This window comes from Borostomias antarcticus (genome assembly GCF_949987555.1).
Source record: "Borostomias antarcticus genome assembly, chromosome: 28".
NCBI classification, from domain to species: domain Eukaryota; kingdom Metazoa; phylum Chordata; class Actinopteri; order Stomiiformes; family Stomiidae; genus Borostomias; species Borostomias antarcticus.
This window is the reverse complement of record NC_140261.1, coordinates 2,261,080-2,276,079: the sequence shown is the minus strand read 5'-3', so window position 1 is coordinate 2,276,079 and position 15,000 is coordinate 2,261,080. Positions and strand designations below refer to the sequence as shown.

The window sequence follows — 15,000 nt, the reverse complement described above, 5'->3', positions numbered from 1 at the left end:
CGTTGAGGATTAATTTTGTTTGTGGCAGCGCACACATTGTCACTTCAATCAGGAGGGGGCGGGGCGTGATCAAACGAGCGCGTAACCTAACGATGCAGGCTACACCGTTACAGGGCCGATTCCAGACGGCGAAGGGTCCATTTAATGTAAAGCAAAGACCAGACAAAGAAAAGCAAACAGGGTCTGTGAGGGAGGGGGGGGTAATTTAAAGCAGGTCTGTGGGCCGGGCCGGGCTGGCCCGCTACTCGCAGAACACTCAGGTATTGTTTTCAATAACAGTGTTGTCATGGAAACCCCCAGAGTCGCATGAAAGCGTCTGAATCCGTTTTTTTTTTCTTTTTTTTTTTCTTTTTTTTTTTTAAAGCGTGTCCACTTTTGTCTCTTTCACTCTCTTGCTGTTTCGTTCTCTCTTTCCCTCCCTCTCTCTCTCTCCCTCTCTCTCTCTTCCTCTCTCTCCCTCTCTCTCTCTCTCTCTCTCTCTCCCTCCCTCTCTCTCCCTCTCTCCCTCTCTCCCTCTCTCCCTCTCTCTCTCTCTCTCTCTCCCTCTCTCTCTCTCTCTCTCTCTCTCTCTCTCTCTCTCTCTCTCCCTCTCTCTTAGCCTAACAGCTGGTCAGTGCTCCAGCCTCTCTGACAGACTGACTTGACTATATTTGTCACCTCTAAGCAGACAAACCAAATGGCCAGAACTAAACCACTCCCTGACCAGAACTAAACCACTCCCTAACCAGAACTAAACCACTCCCTGACCAGAACTAAACCACTCCCTGACCAGAACTAAACCACTCCCTGACCAGAACTAAACCACTCCCTGACCAGAACTAAACCACTCCCTGACCAGAACTAAACCACTCCCTGACCAGAACTAAACCACAACTAAACCACTCCCTGACCAGAACTAAACTACTCCCTGACCAGAACTAAACCACAACTAAACCACTTTCTGACCAGAACTAAACCACAACTAAACCACTTTCTGACCAGCTCTTTCATCACCGCCTGACGGCCTCTCTTCTCCTGGGTTTGAGTGCCAGGAGTTTCATACGGATGCAACTCTTAATTTAACTGTCACGTGACCGTCTGTGACCGTCTCCTGACCGTTCTCTCTGACCGTCTCCTAACCATACTCTGACCGTCTCCTGACCGTTCTCTCTGACCCTCTCCTGACCATACTCTGACCGTCTCCTGACCGTTCTCTCTGACCGTCTCCTAACCATACTCTGACCGTCTCCTGACCGTTCTCTCTGACCGTCTCCTGACCGTTCTCTCTGACCGTCTCCTAACCATACTCTGACCGTCTCCTGACCGTTCTCTCTGACCCTCTCCTGACCATACTCTGACCGTCTCCTGACCGTTCTCTCTGATCGTCTCCTGACCATACTCTGACCGTCTCCTGACCGTTCTCTCTGATCGTCTCCTGACCATACTCTGACCGTCTCCTGACCGTTCTCTCTGATCGTCTCCTGACCGTTCTCTCTGACCGTTCTCTCTGACCATACTCTGACCGTCTCCTAACCATACTCTGACCGTCTCCTGACCATACTCTGACCGTCTCCTGACTGCGCTCTCTGACCTCTGACCCCTGCAGGACCCGGTGCTGGCGGAGCTGCTGCACAGCTTCAAGGAGCAGATCGTGGGCTACCACGAGCACGACTCCCTGCTGGACCACAAGGAGGAGGAGGCGCTGAGCGAGGAGGACCGCAAGGCGGCGTGGGCGGAGTACGAGGCGGAGAAGAAGGTACGTCAGGACACGCCCCCCCCCCCCGAACCTGGCTCCTCCTCCCTCTGCTCCCCGTCTCTCCATCTCCACTCGTCCTCTCCGTGGCCTTCTCTCCCTCCTCCCCCTCTCCTCCTCTCCTCCCTCTCTCCGGGCTGCCAGAGGGCCAGGCCGTGGGTAATTAGCAGGGTTTATTTGGACAGGGAAGGAGGGAGAGGGGTGCTGGGAGGGTGCAGCTATTCTCTATGTAATCCTAGAGTCTAATTCAGCCTAATGATTATTATTCTACCCCACACTCCCACCTCTACCCCCCAACAACCTCTTCTCTCTCTCCTCTACCTTCTCTCTGCCCCCCCCCTCTCTCTCTCTCTCTCTCTCTCTCTCCTAACCCCTCTCTCTCTTTCTCCTAACCTCTCTCTCTAGCTCTCTGCCCGCTCTCTCTCTCCCTCCCCTCTCTTTTCTACCCCCTCTCTCCTAACCCCTCTCTCTCTCCTAACTCTCTCTCCTAACCCTCTCTCTCTCTCTCTCTCTCTCTCTCTCTCTCTCTCTCTCTCTCTCTCCTAACCCCTCTCTCTCTCTTCTACCCTCTCTCTCTCTCTCTCTCTCTCCTAACCCCTTTCTCTCTTTCACCTAACCTCTCTCTAGCTCTCTGCCCACTCTCTCTCCCTCCCCTCTCTTTTCTACCCTCTGATCCTCTGATCCCCTCTCTCTCCTAACCCCTCTCTCTCTCCTAACTCTCTCCTAACCCCTCTCTCTCTCTCTCTCTCTCTCTCTCTCTCTCTCCTAACCCCTCTCTCTCTCTTCTACCCTCTCTCTCTCTCTTCTACCCTCTCTCTCTCTCTCTCCTAACCCCTTTCTCTCTTTCTCCTAACCCCTCTCTCTCTCTCTCTCTCTCTCTCTCTCCTACCCTCTCTTCTACCTAACCCTAACCCTAAGCCCTAAGCTCCGGTATTCATTAAACGTGTGGTGGTTTGGGGTATAGTCCCATAAAGTCATCCCCACTGGGTCTTGAGCCCCCGTCTCCCAGGTGGGAGTCCAATGCTCTCACCACTACTCTACTTGTGCAGCGGAGATCAGTGGGTTGGTTTTGGTGTGCTGGGACTACTGCCTCTTGTGGTGCCAACAGAGAAATGCAGGTCAACATTCAACGGAGGGAGGAACCTTTAGTTCCAGGGCCACCTTGCCTCTGCACAGCTAATCTTAGACAGACCTCGGCTGTGTGTGTGTGTGTGTGTGTGTGTGTGTGTGTGTGTGTGTGTGTGTGTGTGTGTGTGTGTGTGTGTGTGTGTGTGTGTGTGTTCTAAGCCGTGCTACAGGAAGACACCAGGTTGTTGAGTTCCCAGGGGACAGAAGCAGCTGTGTGTTTGGGCCAGTTTGTCCGTTTTTCCCCCCACTTTGTACTTGCCCTGCACACCTGCCCTGGCCTGGTCCAGAGAGCTCCCACACACACACACACACACACGCACACACACACACACACACCGGATGGGCAGATTACAGGGCAGAAACAGAAGCATCTGCAGCTGAGGTTCAATTACACACAAGCACACCGGCATCCTGCTGGCCTTTACAGGGACAGCACTGTCTACTACAGGTGCACACGCACACCCACACACACACACACACACACACACGCACACACGGGGGGAGGGGCAGTGGTGTTTATGTGGAGCGAGCAGGGCAGCATCCTAAGATGGCGTCTCAGGGCCTCTCAGAAGACAGGAGACCAGGATGGTGTTATTAGCTCAGCACCGCACACTGCATCTGTCAGACCTGACACCCCTAACCCTGTGTGTGTGTGTGTCTGTGTGTCTGTGTGTGTGTGTGTGTTCCGCAGGGCCTGTCGATGAGGACGAACTACGGCGCGGGGTACGGTCTGGGTCAGATGGACATGGGCGCCTCGGCCTACTTCCCCTTCAACGTGACCGCGCTCGCCAACATGAGCAACCAGCAGCTGGAGGCACGGAATGAGCTCCACATTCTCCACACACACACACACACACACACACACCCTCCGCATGGAGAGACACACACACACACACACACACCCTCCGCACGGAGACACACACACACACACACTCCGCACTGAGCCCCACATTCCTGGTTCAGCCTGCGCTGCTAATTGTGACATGAGCCCCACCAGACCAGGAGACACACACCAACACAGCACCAGAACCAGCACCAACGCCTGGTTAGATAGATACATAGATAGATACATAGATAGATAGATAGATAGATAGATAGATAGATAGATAGATGGATAGATACATAGATAGATAGATAGATACAGATAGATAAATAGATACATATAGATAGATAGATACATAGATACATACACGTAGATAGATATAGATAGATAGATAGATAGACATAGATAAATAGATAGATAGATAGATACATATAGATAGATAGATAGATAGATATAGATAAATAGATTTAGTTAGTTCCCTCGCCCCCCGTCTGGTCTCTTGGTCTCTCCTCCCTGTGACTGGTGTCTCCTCCCCCTCCCAGGAGCTGACCAATCAGGGCCGGCAGAAGGTGGTGGAGGCGGCCAACTCCCTCAAGACCCTGCAGAGGGAGTCACTGGAGGACAGCATCAGCAGAGTGGTGAGTGTGGGGGGTATCAGAGTGTTGGGGGGGTATCAGAGTGTTGGGGGGGTATCAGAGTGTTGGGGGGGTATCAGAGTGTTGGGGGTATCAGAGTGGTGAGTGTTGGGGGGGTATCAGAGTGTTGGGGGGGTATCAAGAGTGTTGGGGGGGGTATCAAGAGTGTTGGGGGGGTATCAAGAGTGTTGGGGGGGTATCAAGAGTGTTGGGGGGGTATCAAGAGTGTTGGGGGGGTATCAGAGTGTTGGGGGTATCAGAGTGGTGAGTGTTGGGGGGGTATCAGAGTGTTGGGGGGTATCAGAGTGTTGGGGGTATCAGAGTGGTGAGTGTTGGGGGGTATCAGAGTGTTGGGGGTATCAGAGTGGTGAGTGTTGGGGGGGTATCAGAGTGTTGAGGGTATCAGAGGGGTGAGTGTTGGGGGTATCAGAGTGGTGAGTGTTGGGGGGTATCAGAGTGTTGGGGGTATCAGAGTGGTGAGTGTTGGGGGGTATCAGTGTTGGGGGGTATCAGAGTGGTGAGTGTTGGGGGTATCAGAGTGGTGGGGGTATCAGAGTGTTGGGGGTATCAGAGTGGTGAGTGTTGGGGGGTATCAGTGTTGGGGGGTATCAGAGTGGTGAGTGTTGGGGGGTATCAGAGTGTTGGGGGGGTATCAGAGTGGTGAGTGTTGGGGGGTATCAGAGTGTTGGGGGGGTATCAGAGTGGTGAGTGTTGGGGGGTATCAGAGTGTTGGGGGGTATCAGAGTGTTGGGGGGGTATCAGAGTGTTGGGGGGGTATCAGAGTGGTGAGTGTTGGGGGGGTATCAGAGTGGTGAGTGTTGGGGGGGGTATCAGAGTGGTGAGTGTTGGGGGTATCAGAGTGGTGAGTGTTGGGGGTATCAGAGTGGTGAGTGTTGGGGGTATCAGAGTGGTGAGTGTTGGGGGGTATCAGAGTGTTGGGGGGTATCAGAGTGTTGGGGGTATCAGAGTGGTGAGTGTTGGGGGGTATCAGAGTGTTGGGGGTATCAGAGTGGTGAGTGTTGGGGGGTATCAGAGTGTTGGGGGGTATCAGAGTGTTGGGGGTATCAGAGTGGTGAGTGTTGGGGGGGTATCAGAGTGTTGGGGTATCAGAGTGGTGAGTGTTGGGGGTATCAGAGTGGTGGGGGTATCAGAGTGTTGGGGGTATCAGAGTGGTGAGTGTTGGGGGGTATCAGAGTGTTGGGGGTATCAGAGTGGTGAGTGTTGGGGGGTATCAGAGTGTTGGGGGTATCAGAGTGGTGAGTGTTGGGGGGGGAGGGGCTACTGGAAGCAGTGAGATGGGATGTAGGGTGGATATTTGAGTGATTCTGTCATTATGTGATGCCAACTGTGTGTGTGTGTGTGTCCGTGCGTGCGTCTGTGTGTGTGTGTGCGTGCGTGCGTGTGTGTGCGTGCGTGCGTGCGTGCGTGTGTGTCTGTGTGTGTGTGTGTGTGTGTGTTAGTGGACTGAGAACCCAGCGCTGACAGAGTCCCAGGTTCAGTCCATGGCTCTGGGCCGCCAGGCCAGCGTGGAGATGGAGATGAAACGCCGTGAGGCCGTGTACCGGGACGTCCTCAACAAGCAGCAGACGGTACGCACACACACACACACACACACACACACACACACACACACACACACACACAGACCCCCTGACCTCTCCTGGTCCTGGGGTCATTTCCCAAACAGGATCCCATAAACATGACCTTTCACCCTGCTTAAAATACCACCCTGACCCCAAGCCGTCCTCAAACAAGACGCTTGACCCCTCTTAAACCTAGAAACACCCTTAACCCCGCTAACACCCTTAAAGGAGTAGTAAAGGGAACATGCATGTTTAGCCCTGTTTTAAGGTTACTTATGATCATATACAATGGTTCAGATCAAAACGTTGACAAAGCTAGCATTTTCAAGAAATTTATAATAACTTGTCTTTGAAATTGAGAGTTTAACATGTTTTTGAATGATTTTTCAAGATGCCCATCCACATCCATTGTATGACCTAAACGGTGGTAGAGCAATTATCAACTTTCTCGAGTGCTAGCTTTGTCAACGTTTTGATCTGAACCATTGTATATGATCACAAGTAACCCTAAAACAGGGCTAAACATGCATGTTCCCTTTACTACTCCTTTAACCCCGCTGTCTCTAACACCCTTAACCCTGCTGTCTCTCGTCTCAAGGTGATCACAGATAAGCAGTCTAACCCTTCCTCCCTCTCTCCTCCTCCTCCTCCTCAGCTGATGATGTACATCCAGAAGGTGTTGACCAACAGGAAGGTGCAGGAGCAGCAGCTGGCGATGGCCAACCAGGCCAGCTACCTGAACCAGCTGGCGCTGCAGAACGGCATGCTGGGAGGCTCGGGTCTCAGCCAGATGGACCTCCTGGGGCTGTACCAGCAGCTGCACGGCATGGGGAAGAACCCGGGGCCCTCCAAGGGCCTGTAGAGCCCCCCCCCCCCACCCCCCCCCTCCGCCGTGGCCTGGTCTCAAACAAGTGGCGTCCTAATCCAAATGTAGTGTACTGTACTAATTGGGATCCACTTTGAGACCAGGTCACTGTCCACTTAGGGCCAGAATCAGGTCATGGGTGAGAACTTTGGGGGCCCTCGCAGTGGCCTGGTCTCAAATCGTAGTGCCCTATTCCAAATGTACTGTGTTCCCTACTACATAGGGCCCAAATGTAGTGTGCAACTACTGAGTACTGGCAGGTAGTAGTGCACTATTTCTAGGGCGTTGTCTGGTCAGAAACAGTGCACGTATGTGTATATAGTCTGATTTGACTAGGAAAAAAATCACTTTATGAGATACTTTTTGAGACTGGGTCATTATCTCTTAGGGGCCATACATGAAGTATAGAGGTCTCATCTTAGAACCCCTCAGCGTCCCCTCTCTCTCTCTTTCTCTCTCTCTGTCTCTCTCTCCCTCTCTCTGTCAAAGAGAAGAGGGTGAGGAGGACAGAAAATAAATGTATAGTGACTCTGAGGGGGTGCTAAATGTATAGTGGCTGTGTGAGGGCGTTAGTAATAGCAGTTTCAACTCTGTATATACCGCCTTAATGTTATTCAAATTTGATCTTTTCAGGCATCGCATTATTTTGTTCCCCTTAAAGGAGGGCTTGTTAATTATAGTAAAAAAAAAAATCTGTTGTTTTTTTTATACAGTTTTAAAAATGCCTGACTAAACTAAAACGGAGTGGGACCATAGTGTGGCTTGGTGTCGAGGATTTAACGATGGAAAGATCTAGAAGAATTTCTCCCTGATGGTTTCCTTCACAGATATCTGTAGCGTGTGGCAACGCGCTGTTGTTAACGCCACGCTTCGCTCTCTCTGGGAGGCGTCCGATACCAGGACAAGACAACAGAAGGAAAACTTGTTTAAAAAAAAAAAAAAGTTATGGCCTTATTTCCATTTCCTAAACCGTTCTTGTTGTAAATGACATTTGAGATAATATGTTGAAGAAAACCTGTTTTTCTATCCTGCTTTTAGACGTTTACATTTAGTTGGGGAATGCTAGTGTTCAATAAACTGCCTGCCGGTTGGTTCCTGTTCTTTTTGTAAAACTCATGTTCCTTGTTAAGTGTTGCCTAGCATAGCACTGTGGGCACGGCCCATGTTCTCTGTTCCACCTGTGCGGTTTCACCTGTTCCTCATTGACAGGCTGGCACTCAGAGCAGGATCTAGGTAATTGGGTCACCCTCTCACCTTAGCACAGATCCCTCCGCCACACATAGCAGCTGGTCCATCAAGAATCATACGTTTTGGTCATATGTTTAAGACTGGTCTCACTACATCACTAGACTGGTTTAGTGACTATATCACTAGACTGGTCTGACTGACTACATCACTAGACTGGTTTAGTGACTATATCACTAGACTGGTTTAGATGGGTCCAGCCACTGGTGAGTGAGTGGTGATCTGGGTTAGGTGGTGGATGCGTGCGTTGGGAGATGTGCCAGAGCTGGGCGTGTACCGCGGCATGTTCAAGTCCCGCACGCTGGCACGTCCTGGGTCCTGCCTGGCACACCAGCGCCTCTGAGGACCAGGGCGGGCCCCAGGTTAGGGGCGAGCGTCGGCACTGCCCATCCACAATTTTGTGATGCCCATCCAATTGTTCTTGTCAGAATTATGTAAATTGTAAAAGTGCTGTAGATGTATTTTAAGACAGCCCACAGACTTCCCACTTCAGACATCTTGTCCTAGAGCCGGCCCTAGATGAACTGGCGAGGCTGTTCTGGAGAGGAGCTGGTGTCTGTACGGGAGACTGAGCGCTCCCATGTTTGCACAAGGTGTATTTTTGAACGAACAATGTTTTCTTCTCTTGCCCTCCTAAGAATGTTCTCATGTTAGCAAATGCACCAACTTGTTTTGCCATTAATCTGATCTATTATCTTGATAAGTATTTACTATAACGTTTAATAAAGTGACCAAAAGGGCGACCACCCACGAGCGTCTGTGTCATTTATTCCACGGTGTGTATCTGCACGGTGTGTATCTGCATGGTGTGTATCTGCATGGTGTGTATCTGCATGGTGTGCATCTGCATGGTGTGTATCTGCATGGTGTGTATGCGTGGTGTGTATCTGCGTGGTGTGTATCTGCGTGGTGTGTATCTGCGTGGTGTGTATCTGCGTGGTGTGTATGCGTGGTGTGTATCTGCGTGGTGTGTATCTGCGTGGTGTGTGCGTGGTGTGTATGCGTGGTGTGTATGCATGGTGTGTATCTGCATGGTGTGTATCTGGTTCCTGGTTAGTTCCTGGTTAGTTCCGTTGTCTTGAAACATCGGATCCTGTTTATTGGGTTTGTTTTAAAGAAAGACTGGCTGCAACTAATAATATTTCATGGGGTCATAATTGTTATTGCTGAAGGAATCACATTGAATCAGTATTTGTGGGCAGAAGTGATGTGTAATTCAGGGTAACAAAATATTGTCATACAGTACAATGCCAGTACTTTATATTAAAATACAATAATTTCAATATAAGTAATATAGGTGACACTAATATTTTAGGGAAGTGTAATTTCAATTTTATTTTTTTGCTACTTTGAAACCGCATAGACCATACAGAATATATACTGTACATCCCTCTCTCTCTCTCTCTCTCTCTCTCTCTCTATATATATATATATATATATATACTGTCTATATATAGAGAGAGACAGAGAGAGAGACCTCCATTCAATCTTTCATCTGTAGAGGTTTTTTTTCTCTCCAGCCCGTCTTGTTTTCATCTCAGTCTCAAGGTTTTCCCCTGCATGGATTTGGCTTTTCCATTCCACTCCCCCAGGGGAGCTCTCTCTCTCTCTCTCTCTCTATCTCTCCTCCCTCTTTCTCTCCCCTTCTCTCTCTCTCTCCTCCCTCTCTCTCTCTCTCCTCCCTCACTCTGTCCCCCTCTCTTTCTCTCTGTCCCCCTCTCTTTCTCTCCCCTTCTTTCTCTCTCTGCCCCCCTCTCTTTCTCTCTCTTTCTCTATCTCTCCCCATCTCTCCCCTACCTTTCTCTCTCCCCCTCTCTCTATCTTCCACTCTCTCTCTCTCCCTTCCCACTTGCTCTCTCTCCCTTCTCTTCTCTCTCACCCCCCCCTCCTGTCTGCCCTGCTGTGGAGGAGAAACGGTACAACTATCACAGATGTTGAAATGTTGATCCATCTCCTCTCATCCCTGTTTCACCACCAGGTCTCCAGTTCACCACTCTGTACCCCCTCTGACTGGCTGGTTACAGGGCTGACTGGCTGGTTACAGGGCTGACTGGCTGGTTACAGGGCTGACTGGCTGGTTACAGGGCTGACTGGTTACAGGGCTGACTGGCTGGTTACAGGTCTGACTGGCTGGTTACAGGGCTTACTGGCTGGTTACAGGGCTGACTGGCTGGTTACAGGGCTTACTGGCTGGTTACAGGTCTGACTGGCTGGTTACAGGTCTGACTGGCTGGTTACAGGGCTTACTGGCTGGTTACAGGGCTTACTGGCTGGTTACAGGGCTTACTGGCTGGTTACAGGTCTGACTGACTGGTTACAGGGCTGACTGGCTGGTTACAGGTCTGACTGGCTGGTTACAGGGCTTACTGGCTGGTTACAGGGCTGACTGGCTGGTTACAGGGCTGACTGGCTGGTTACAGGGCTGACTGACTGGTTACAGGGCTTACTGGCTGGTTACAGGGCTGACTGGCTGGTTACAGGTCTGACTGGCTGGTTACAGGTCTGACTGGCTGGTTACAGGGCTTACTGGCTGGTTACAGGGCTGACTGGCTGGTTACAGGGCTGACTGGCTGGTTACAGGGCTGACTGGCTGGTTTCAGGGCTTACTGGTTACAGGGCTGACTGGCTGGTTACAGGTCTGACTGGCTGGTTACAGGGCTGACTGTCTGGTTACAGGGCTGACTGGTTACAGGGCTGACTGGCTGGTTACAGGGCTGACTGGCTGGTTACAGGGCTTACTGGCTGGTTACAGGGCTGACTGGCTGGTTACAGGGCTGACTGGTTACAGGGCTGACTGGCTGGTTACAGGGCTGACTGGCTGGTTACAGGGCTGACTGGCTGGTTACAGGGCTGACTGGCTGGTTACAGGGGTGGGTGGATATCTGGGTGGGTGACTATCCGACTGGCTGGTTTGTTGGCTATAGGGCTGAACGTCTGGTTGGCTGGCTGGTTTGTTGGCTGTAGGGCTGAACGTCTGGTTGGCTGGTTTGTTTGTTGGCTATAGGGCTGAACGTCTGGTTGGCTGGCTGGTTTGTTGGCTATAGGGCTGAACGTCTGGTTGGCTGGCTGGTTTGTTGGCTATAGGGCTGAACGTCTGGTTGGCTGGCTGGTTTGTTGGCTATAGGGCTGAACGTCTGGTTGGCTGGCTGGTTTGTTGGCTATAGGGCTGAACGTCTGGTTGGCTGGCTGGTTTGTTGGCTGTAGGGCTAAAGCGTCTGAGGCTGGCTGACCGTCTGTTTTGTCACGCTGCGGAGCGGACAGCTGTTTCTGTCCGTTGCGAAACGCCCCCCGTCTCAGAGCACAGCGGTCTGTACCACGCTGCAGCAGACCCCAGACCAGCCGGCCAATCACTGCGCCGGAGCCATGCTGATGTGTAAAGCCAATTAAGCAGGCAGATCCAGTTGCAGAAGGAATCAGACTTTCCACGGTGGATGTGGGGTGACTTAACCCATATGGAGGCTGAGAGGGTGTGCAGGGGCAGGACAGGGGCTGTTGTGCAGGGGCAGGACAGGGGCAGGACAGGGGCTGTTGTGCAGGGGCAGGTGTGCAGGGGCAGGACAGGGGAGGGTGTGCAGGGGCAGGACAAGGGAGGGTGTGCAGGGGCAGGACAGGGGCAGGACAGGGGCTGGTGTGCAGGGGCAGGACAGGGGCTGGTGTGCAGGGGCAGGTGTGCAGGGGCAGGACCAAATGCCAAACACATTCTTACATTATATGATTATAGTGCCTACATTCTGCAGATGGCCAGGGAGAGAGAGAGAGAGAAAGAGAGAAGGAGAGGGACAGAGAAAGAGGGAGAGAGAGGAAGAGAGAGAGGGAGAGGGACAGACAGAGAGAGGGAGATGGACAGAGAGGGAGAAAGAGGGAGGGAGAGAGGGAGAGGGAGATGGACAGAAAGAGAGAGAGAGAGGGGGAGAGAGCTGTGGAGCAGGGCTGTGGTGCTGGTGGTTTGGAGGAATTCCTTTTCGACCACATGAGTAGTATTTCTCCAGCCAGCTTCCACCCCTGGGATGAGGCATGTAACTCCAGGTTAAACACAGTTCAAGGTAGAGAGGAACGTGGCTGGTTCTAACATCTCATTTTAGGGGGGAGGGCAGACAGATTTCTCTTGACTGTTTGGAGGCTAGTTTGCTATACAATACTACATAATAAATTGGGTGGTCACCATGATTTAGTTTTGGGGTGGGCTGTGCCTGCGCTCGCCAAGCGCCTGAAGCCCTGAAGAAGAGCTGAACTGAAAACTCAAACATAAAAACACAGACTGTCAGATTTTAATTAGTACAAAGAATCCTCATCCAGGCAAAAATGGTCTCTCACAACGGACACTCAAGAGAACGACAATTTTATTGTCAAATTCAGTTCAGATCATGTTACTTTTGTGTTTTTGATGTATAATTTCAGTAGAATCTACAGTTCTGATAACTTCAAGTTCATTACAAAATAAAGTCTTTGCAATAAATAAATATAATATAGATTTATATTTATACTTTATATGTATAGAAAATAAATATATTGTACATCTTATAAATAAGATTATCCGTCATATGTACACCTCAGCTGCTTGCATTTTTTAATAATGTTCCTGGAAGCCACTCTCTGTTCAATGAGACAACCAGACCAGCAGAACCCTCCTGTTCTCACAACACAGTCAGACACAAGTGCTTTGGCCTTGAGCGTTCTCACAAGCACCTCTTAGAACCTCTAGAAGCATCGTCTTTTATCTGCGGCGTGGAAATCCTCCGATCCTCCGGAGATCAAAGAAGGGGTTGTTTGGACTCTCTTCAGGGGGCAGTTAAGTGCTCTTTGATCCTCCACTGTCTTCCATTGAGATGCATCTCTTTATTTCTCTTCAATCTAAGATTTAGGAGAGGACCTGTTGAACTCCAGGTTCCCTTCTCAACCAATCGTCTTCGTTGGTTTTTCCTCCCACCCAGTGCACCTCGTCCTATAGCTCCTCCCACCCAGTGCACCTCCTCCTATAGCTCCTCCCACCCAGTGCACGTCCTCCTATAGCTCCTCCCACCCAGTGCACCTCGTCTTATAGCTCCTCCCACCCAGTGCACCTCCTCCTATAGCTCCTCCCACCCAGTGCACCTCCTCCTATAGCTCCTCCCAGCCAGTGCACGTCCTCCTATAGCTCCTCCCACCCAGTGCACCTCGTCTTATAGCTCCTCCCACCCAGTGCACCTCCTCCTATAGCTCCTCCCACCCAGTGCACCTCCTCCTATAGCTCCTCCCAGCCACACTCCTCATCTGACACTCCACGGCTTGTTGAAACACCTCACTTTCATTGGCTGTCAAATATTTACATTTTAGCACATAGCTCCTGTGTCAACCCTGATACATGTTAGCTGCTGGTGTCTCTAGAGTCTCTCAAGACGATCTCTCCCATGCCGCGGGGTTTACACCCTGGGGAGAGAGTAGCACGCTGACCTAGTGATGCTTATACTGAGTGCTATACTGACAAAGTAGAACACTAGTGTTACTGGCTGGATATGATGCTTGTATCTCTAAGGTGTTCACTCTCTCAGGATATGATGCTTGTATCTCTAAGGTGTTCACTCTCTCAGGATATGATGCTTGTATCTCTAAGGTGTTCACTCTCTCAGGATATGATGCTTGTATCTCTAAGGTGTTCACTCTCTTAGGATATGATGCTGGTATCTCTAAGGTGTTCACTCTCTCAGGATATGATGCTTGTATCTCTAAGGTGTGCACTCTCTCAGGATATGATGCTGGTATCTCTAAGGTGTTCACTCTCTCAGGATATGATGCTGGTATCTCTAAGGTGTGCACTCTCTCAGGATATGATGCTGGTATCTCTAAGGTGTTCACTCTCTCTGTGGATCAGTGAGACCAGTAAGTTGTGGGTTGGTACAGGTGTCACCCTGGTGGTGTAGAACACAGCGATCGTAGTCTTTCCACTTGTATCTCCTCAACCTATCAGTAACTCTGAACAGTATCTCAGCTCCCCATTGGCTGTTCTCTCTCCCTGGATCCCTTATGGGCCCTTCATCCTCCAGACCGCCCAGGAGGTTCCTAGTTGCAGAGAGGGTTCTGGTTCTGTACATTAGGGTTCAGGTCTAAGAGCGGTTCTTCAGTTCGGAGCCCTGATCCCTCGGGGGTTCACCTCCGTCGCTCTCCGGGAGAACGTTGTTCTCGCGCTGCGCTCAGGAAGCCCTCAGGAGAACGTTGTTCTCGCGCTGCGCTCAGGAAGCCCTCAGGAGAACGTTGTTCTCGCGCTGCGCTCAGGAAGAACCTCAGGAGAACGTTGTTCTCGCGCTGCGCTCAGGAAGCCCTCAGGAGAACGTCAGAAAGCCCTCAGGAGAACGTTGTTCTCGCGCTGCGCTCAGGAAGAACCTCAGGAGAACGTCGTCGCTCAGGAAGCCCTCAGGAAGACAGGAAGTGGCCGTTCCGTCCAGGAGCACACATGCAATGTTTATCTCCATGGTGACCAGGGAGGAATGGGGGGGGGGGGGGGGGGGGTTCACCGTTTGGACAGAAGAGCCAAACATAAACACCCTGGGGAGGGGGGGGGGGATTAAGTCCTAGTCCCCAGAATCCTCCACGTCCTCCTCCTCCTCTCCTCGTCCTCTACCAGTCCTCCTCCTCCTCCACTCCTCCTCCTCTCCTCCTCATCCTCTACCAGTCCTCCCAGTGTGTGCTGGTCACCTGTACTGGAACAGGTCTCTGTAGGCCTGCGGGATCTTCTCCAGCTCCACAGGCCGGGGCAGGAAGTGAGTGAGCTTCTGGTGCTTCTTGGTCCGGTTCCCCTCGCGCGGCGAGCCGTCCTTGTTGAGCGCCACGTAGTAGAAGCGCCCGGTGTCGACGTGCTTGAACAGCGTGGACGCGTACGTGTTGTACCAGTTCTCCTCAAACTGCTCCCTGAACACACACTCCGCTGTCAGCTTCTTCTGCAGGAGAGAGAGAGAGAGATGGAGAGAGAGAGAGGGGAGGGGAGAGATGAGAGAGAGAGGGGAGAGAGAAAGAGG

At 51.4% G+C, this 15,000-nt stretch overlaps 2 protein-coding genes across 2 annotated transcripts in view; one reads left to right on the top strand and one right to left on the bottom strand.

The window, feature by feature from the left end:
• Positions 1-8,751, top strand: part of atrx (ATRX chromatin remodeler) — a 38,463-nt gene extending 29,712 nt beyond the window's left edge. The window contains exons 30-34 of the mRNA XM_084459560.1: positions 1,586-1,735; positions 3,552-3,674; positions 4,226-4,321; positions 5,779-5,907; positions 6,557-8,751. Coding sequence (XP_084315686.1) covers positions 1,586-1,735; positions 3,552-3,674; positions 4,226-4,321; positions 5,779-5,907; positions 6,557-6,763 — 705 coding nt within the window. The 3' untranslated portion in view covers positions 6,764-8,751. The remainder of the gene's footprint in view (positions 1-1,585; positions 1,736-3,551; positions 3,675-4,225; positions 4,322-5,778; positions 5,908-6,556) is intronic.
• A 5,925-nt stretch (positions 8,752-14,676) lies between these two features.
• fgf16 (fibroblast growth factor 16) overlaps positions 14,677-15,000 on the bottom strand; it is a gene marked incomplete at its 3' end in the record, with an annotated part of 6,271 nt that continues 5,947 nt past the window's right edge. Inside the window, exon 3 of the mRNA XM_084459477.1 lies at positions 14,677-14,922. Coding sequence (XP_084315603.1) covers positions 14,677-14,922 — 246 coding nt within the window. The remainder of the gene's footprint in view (positions 14,923-15,000) is intronic.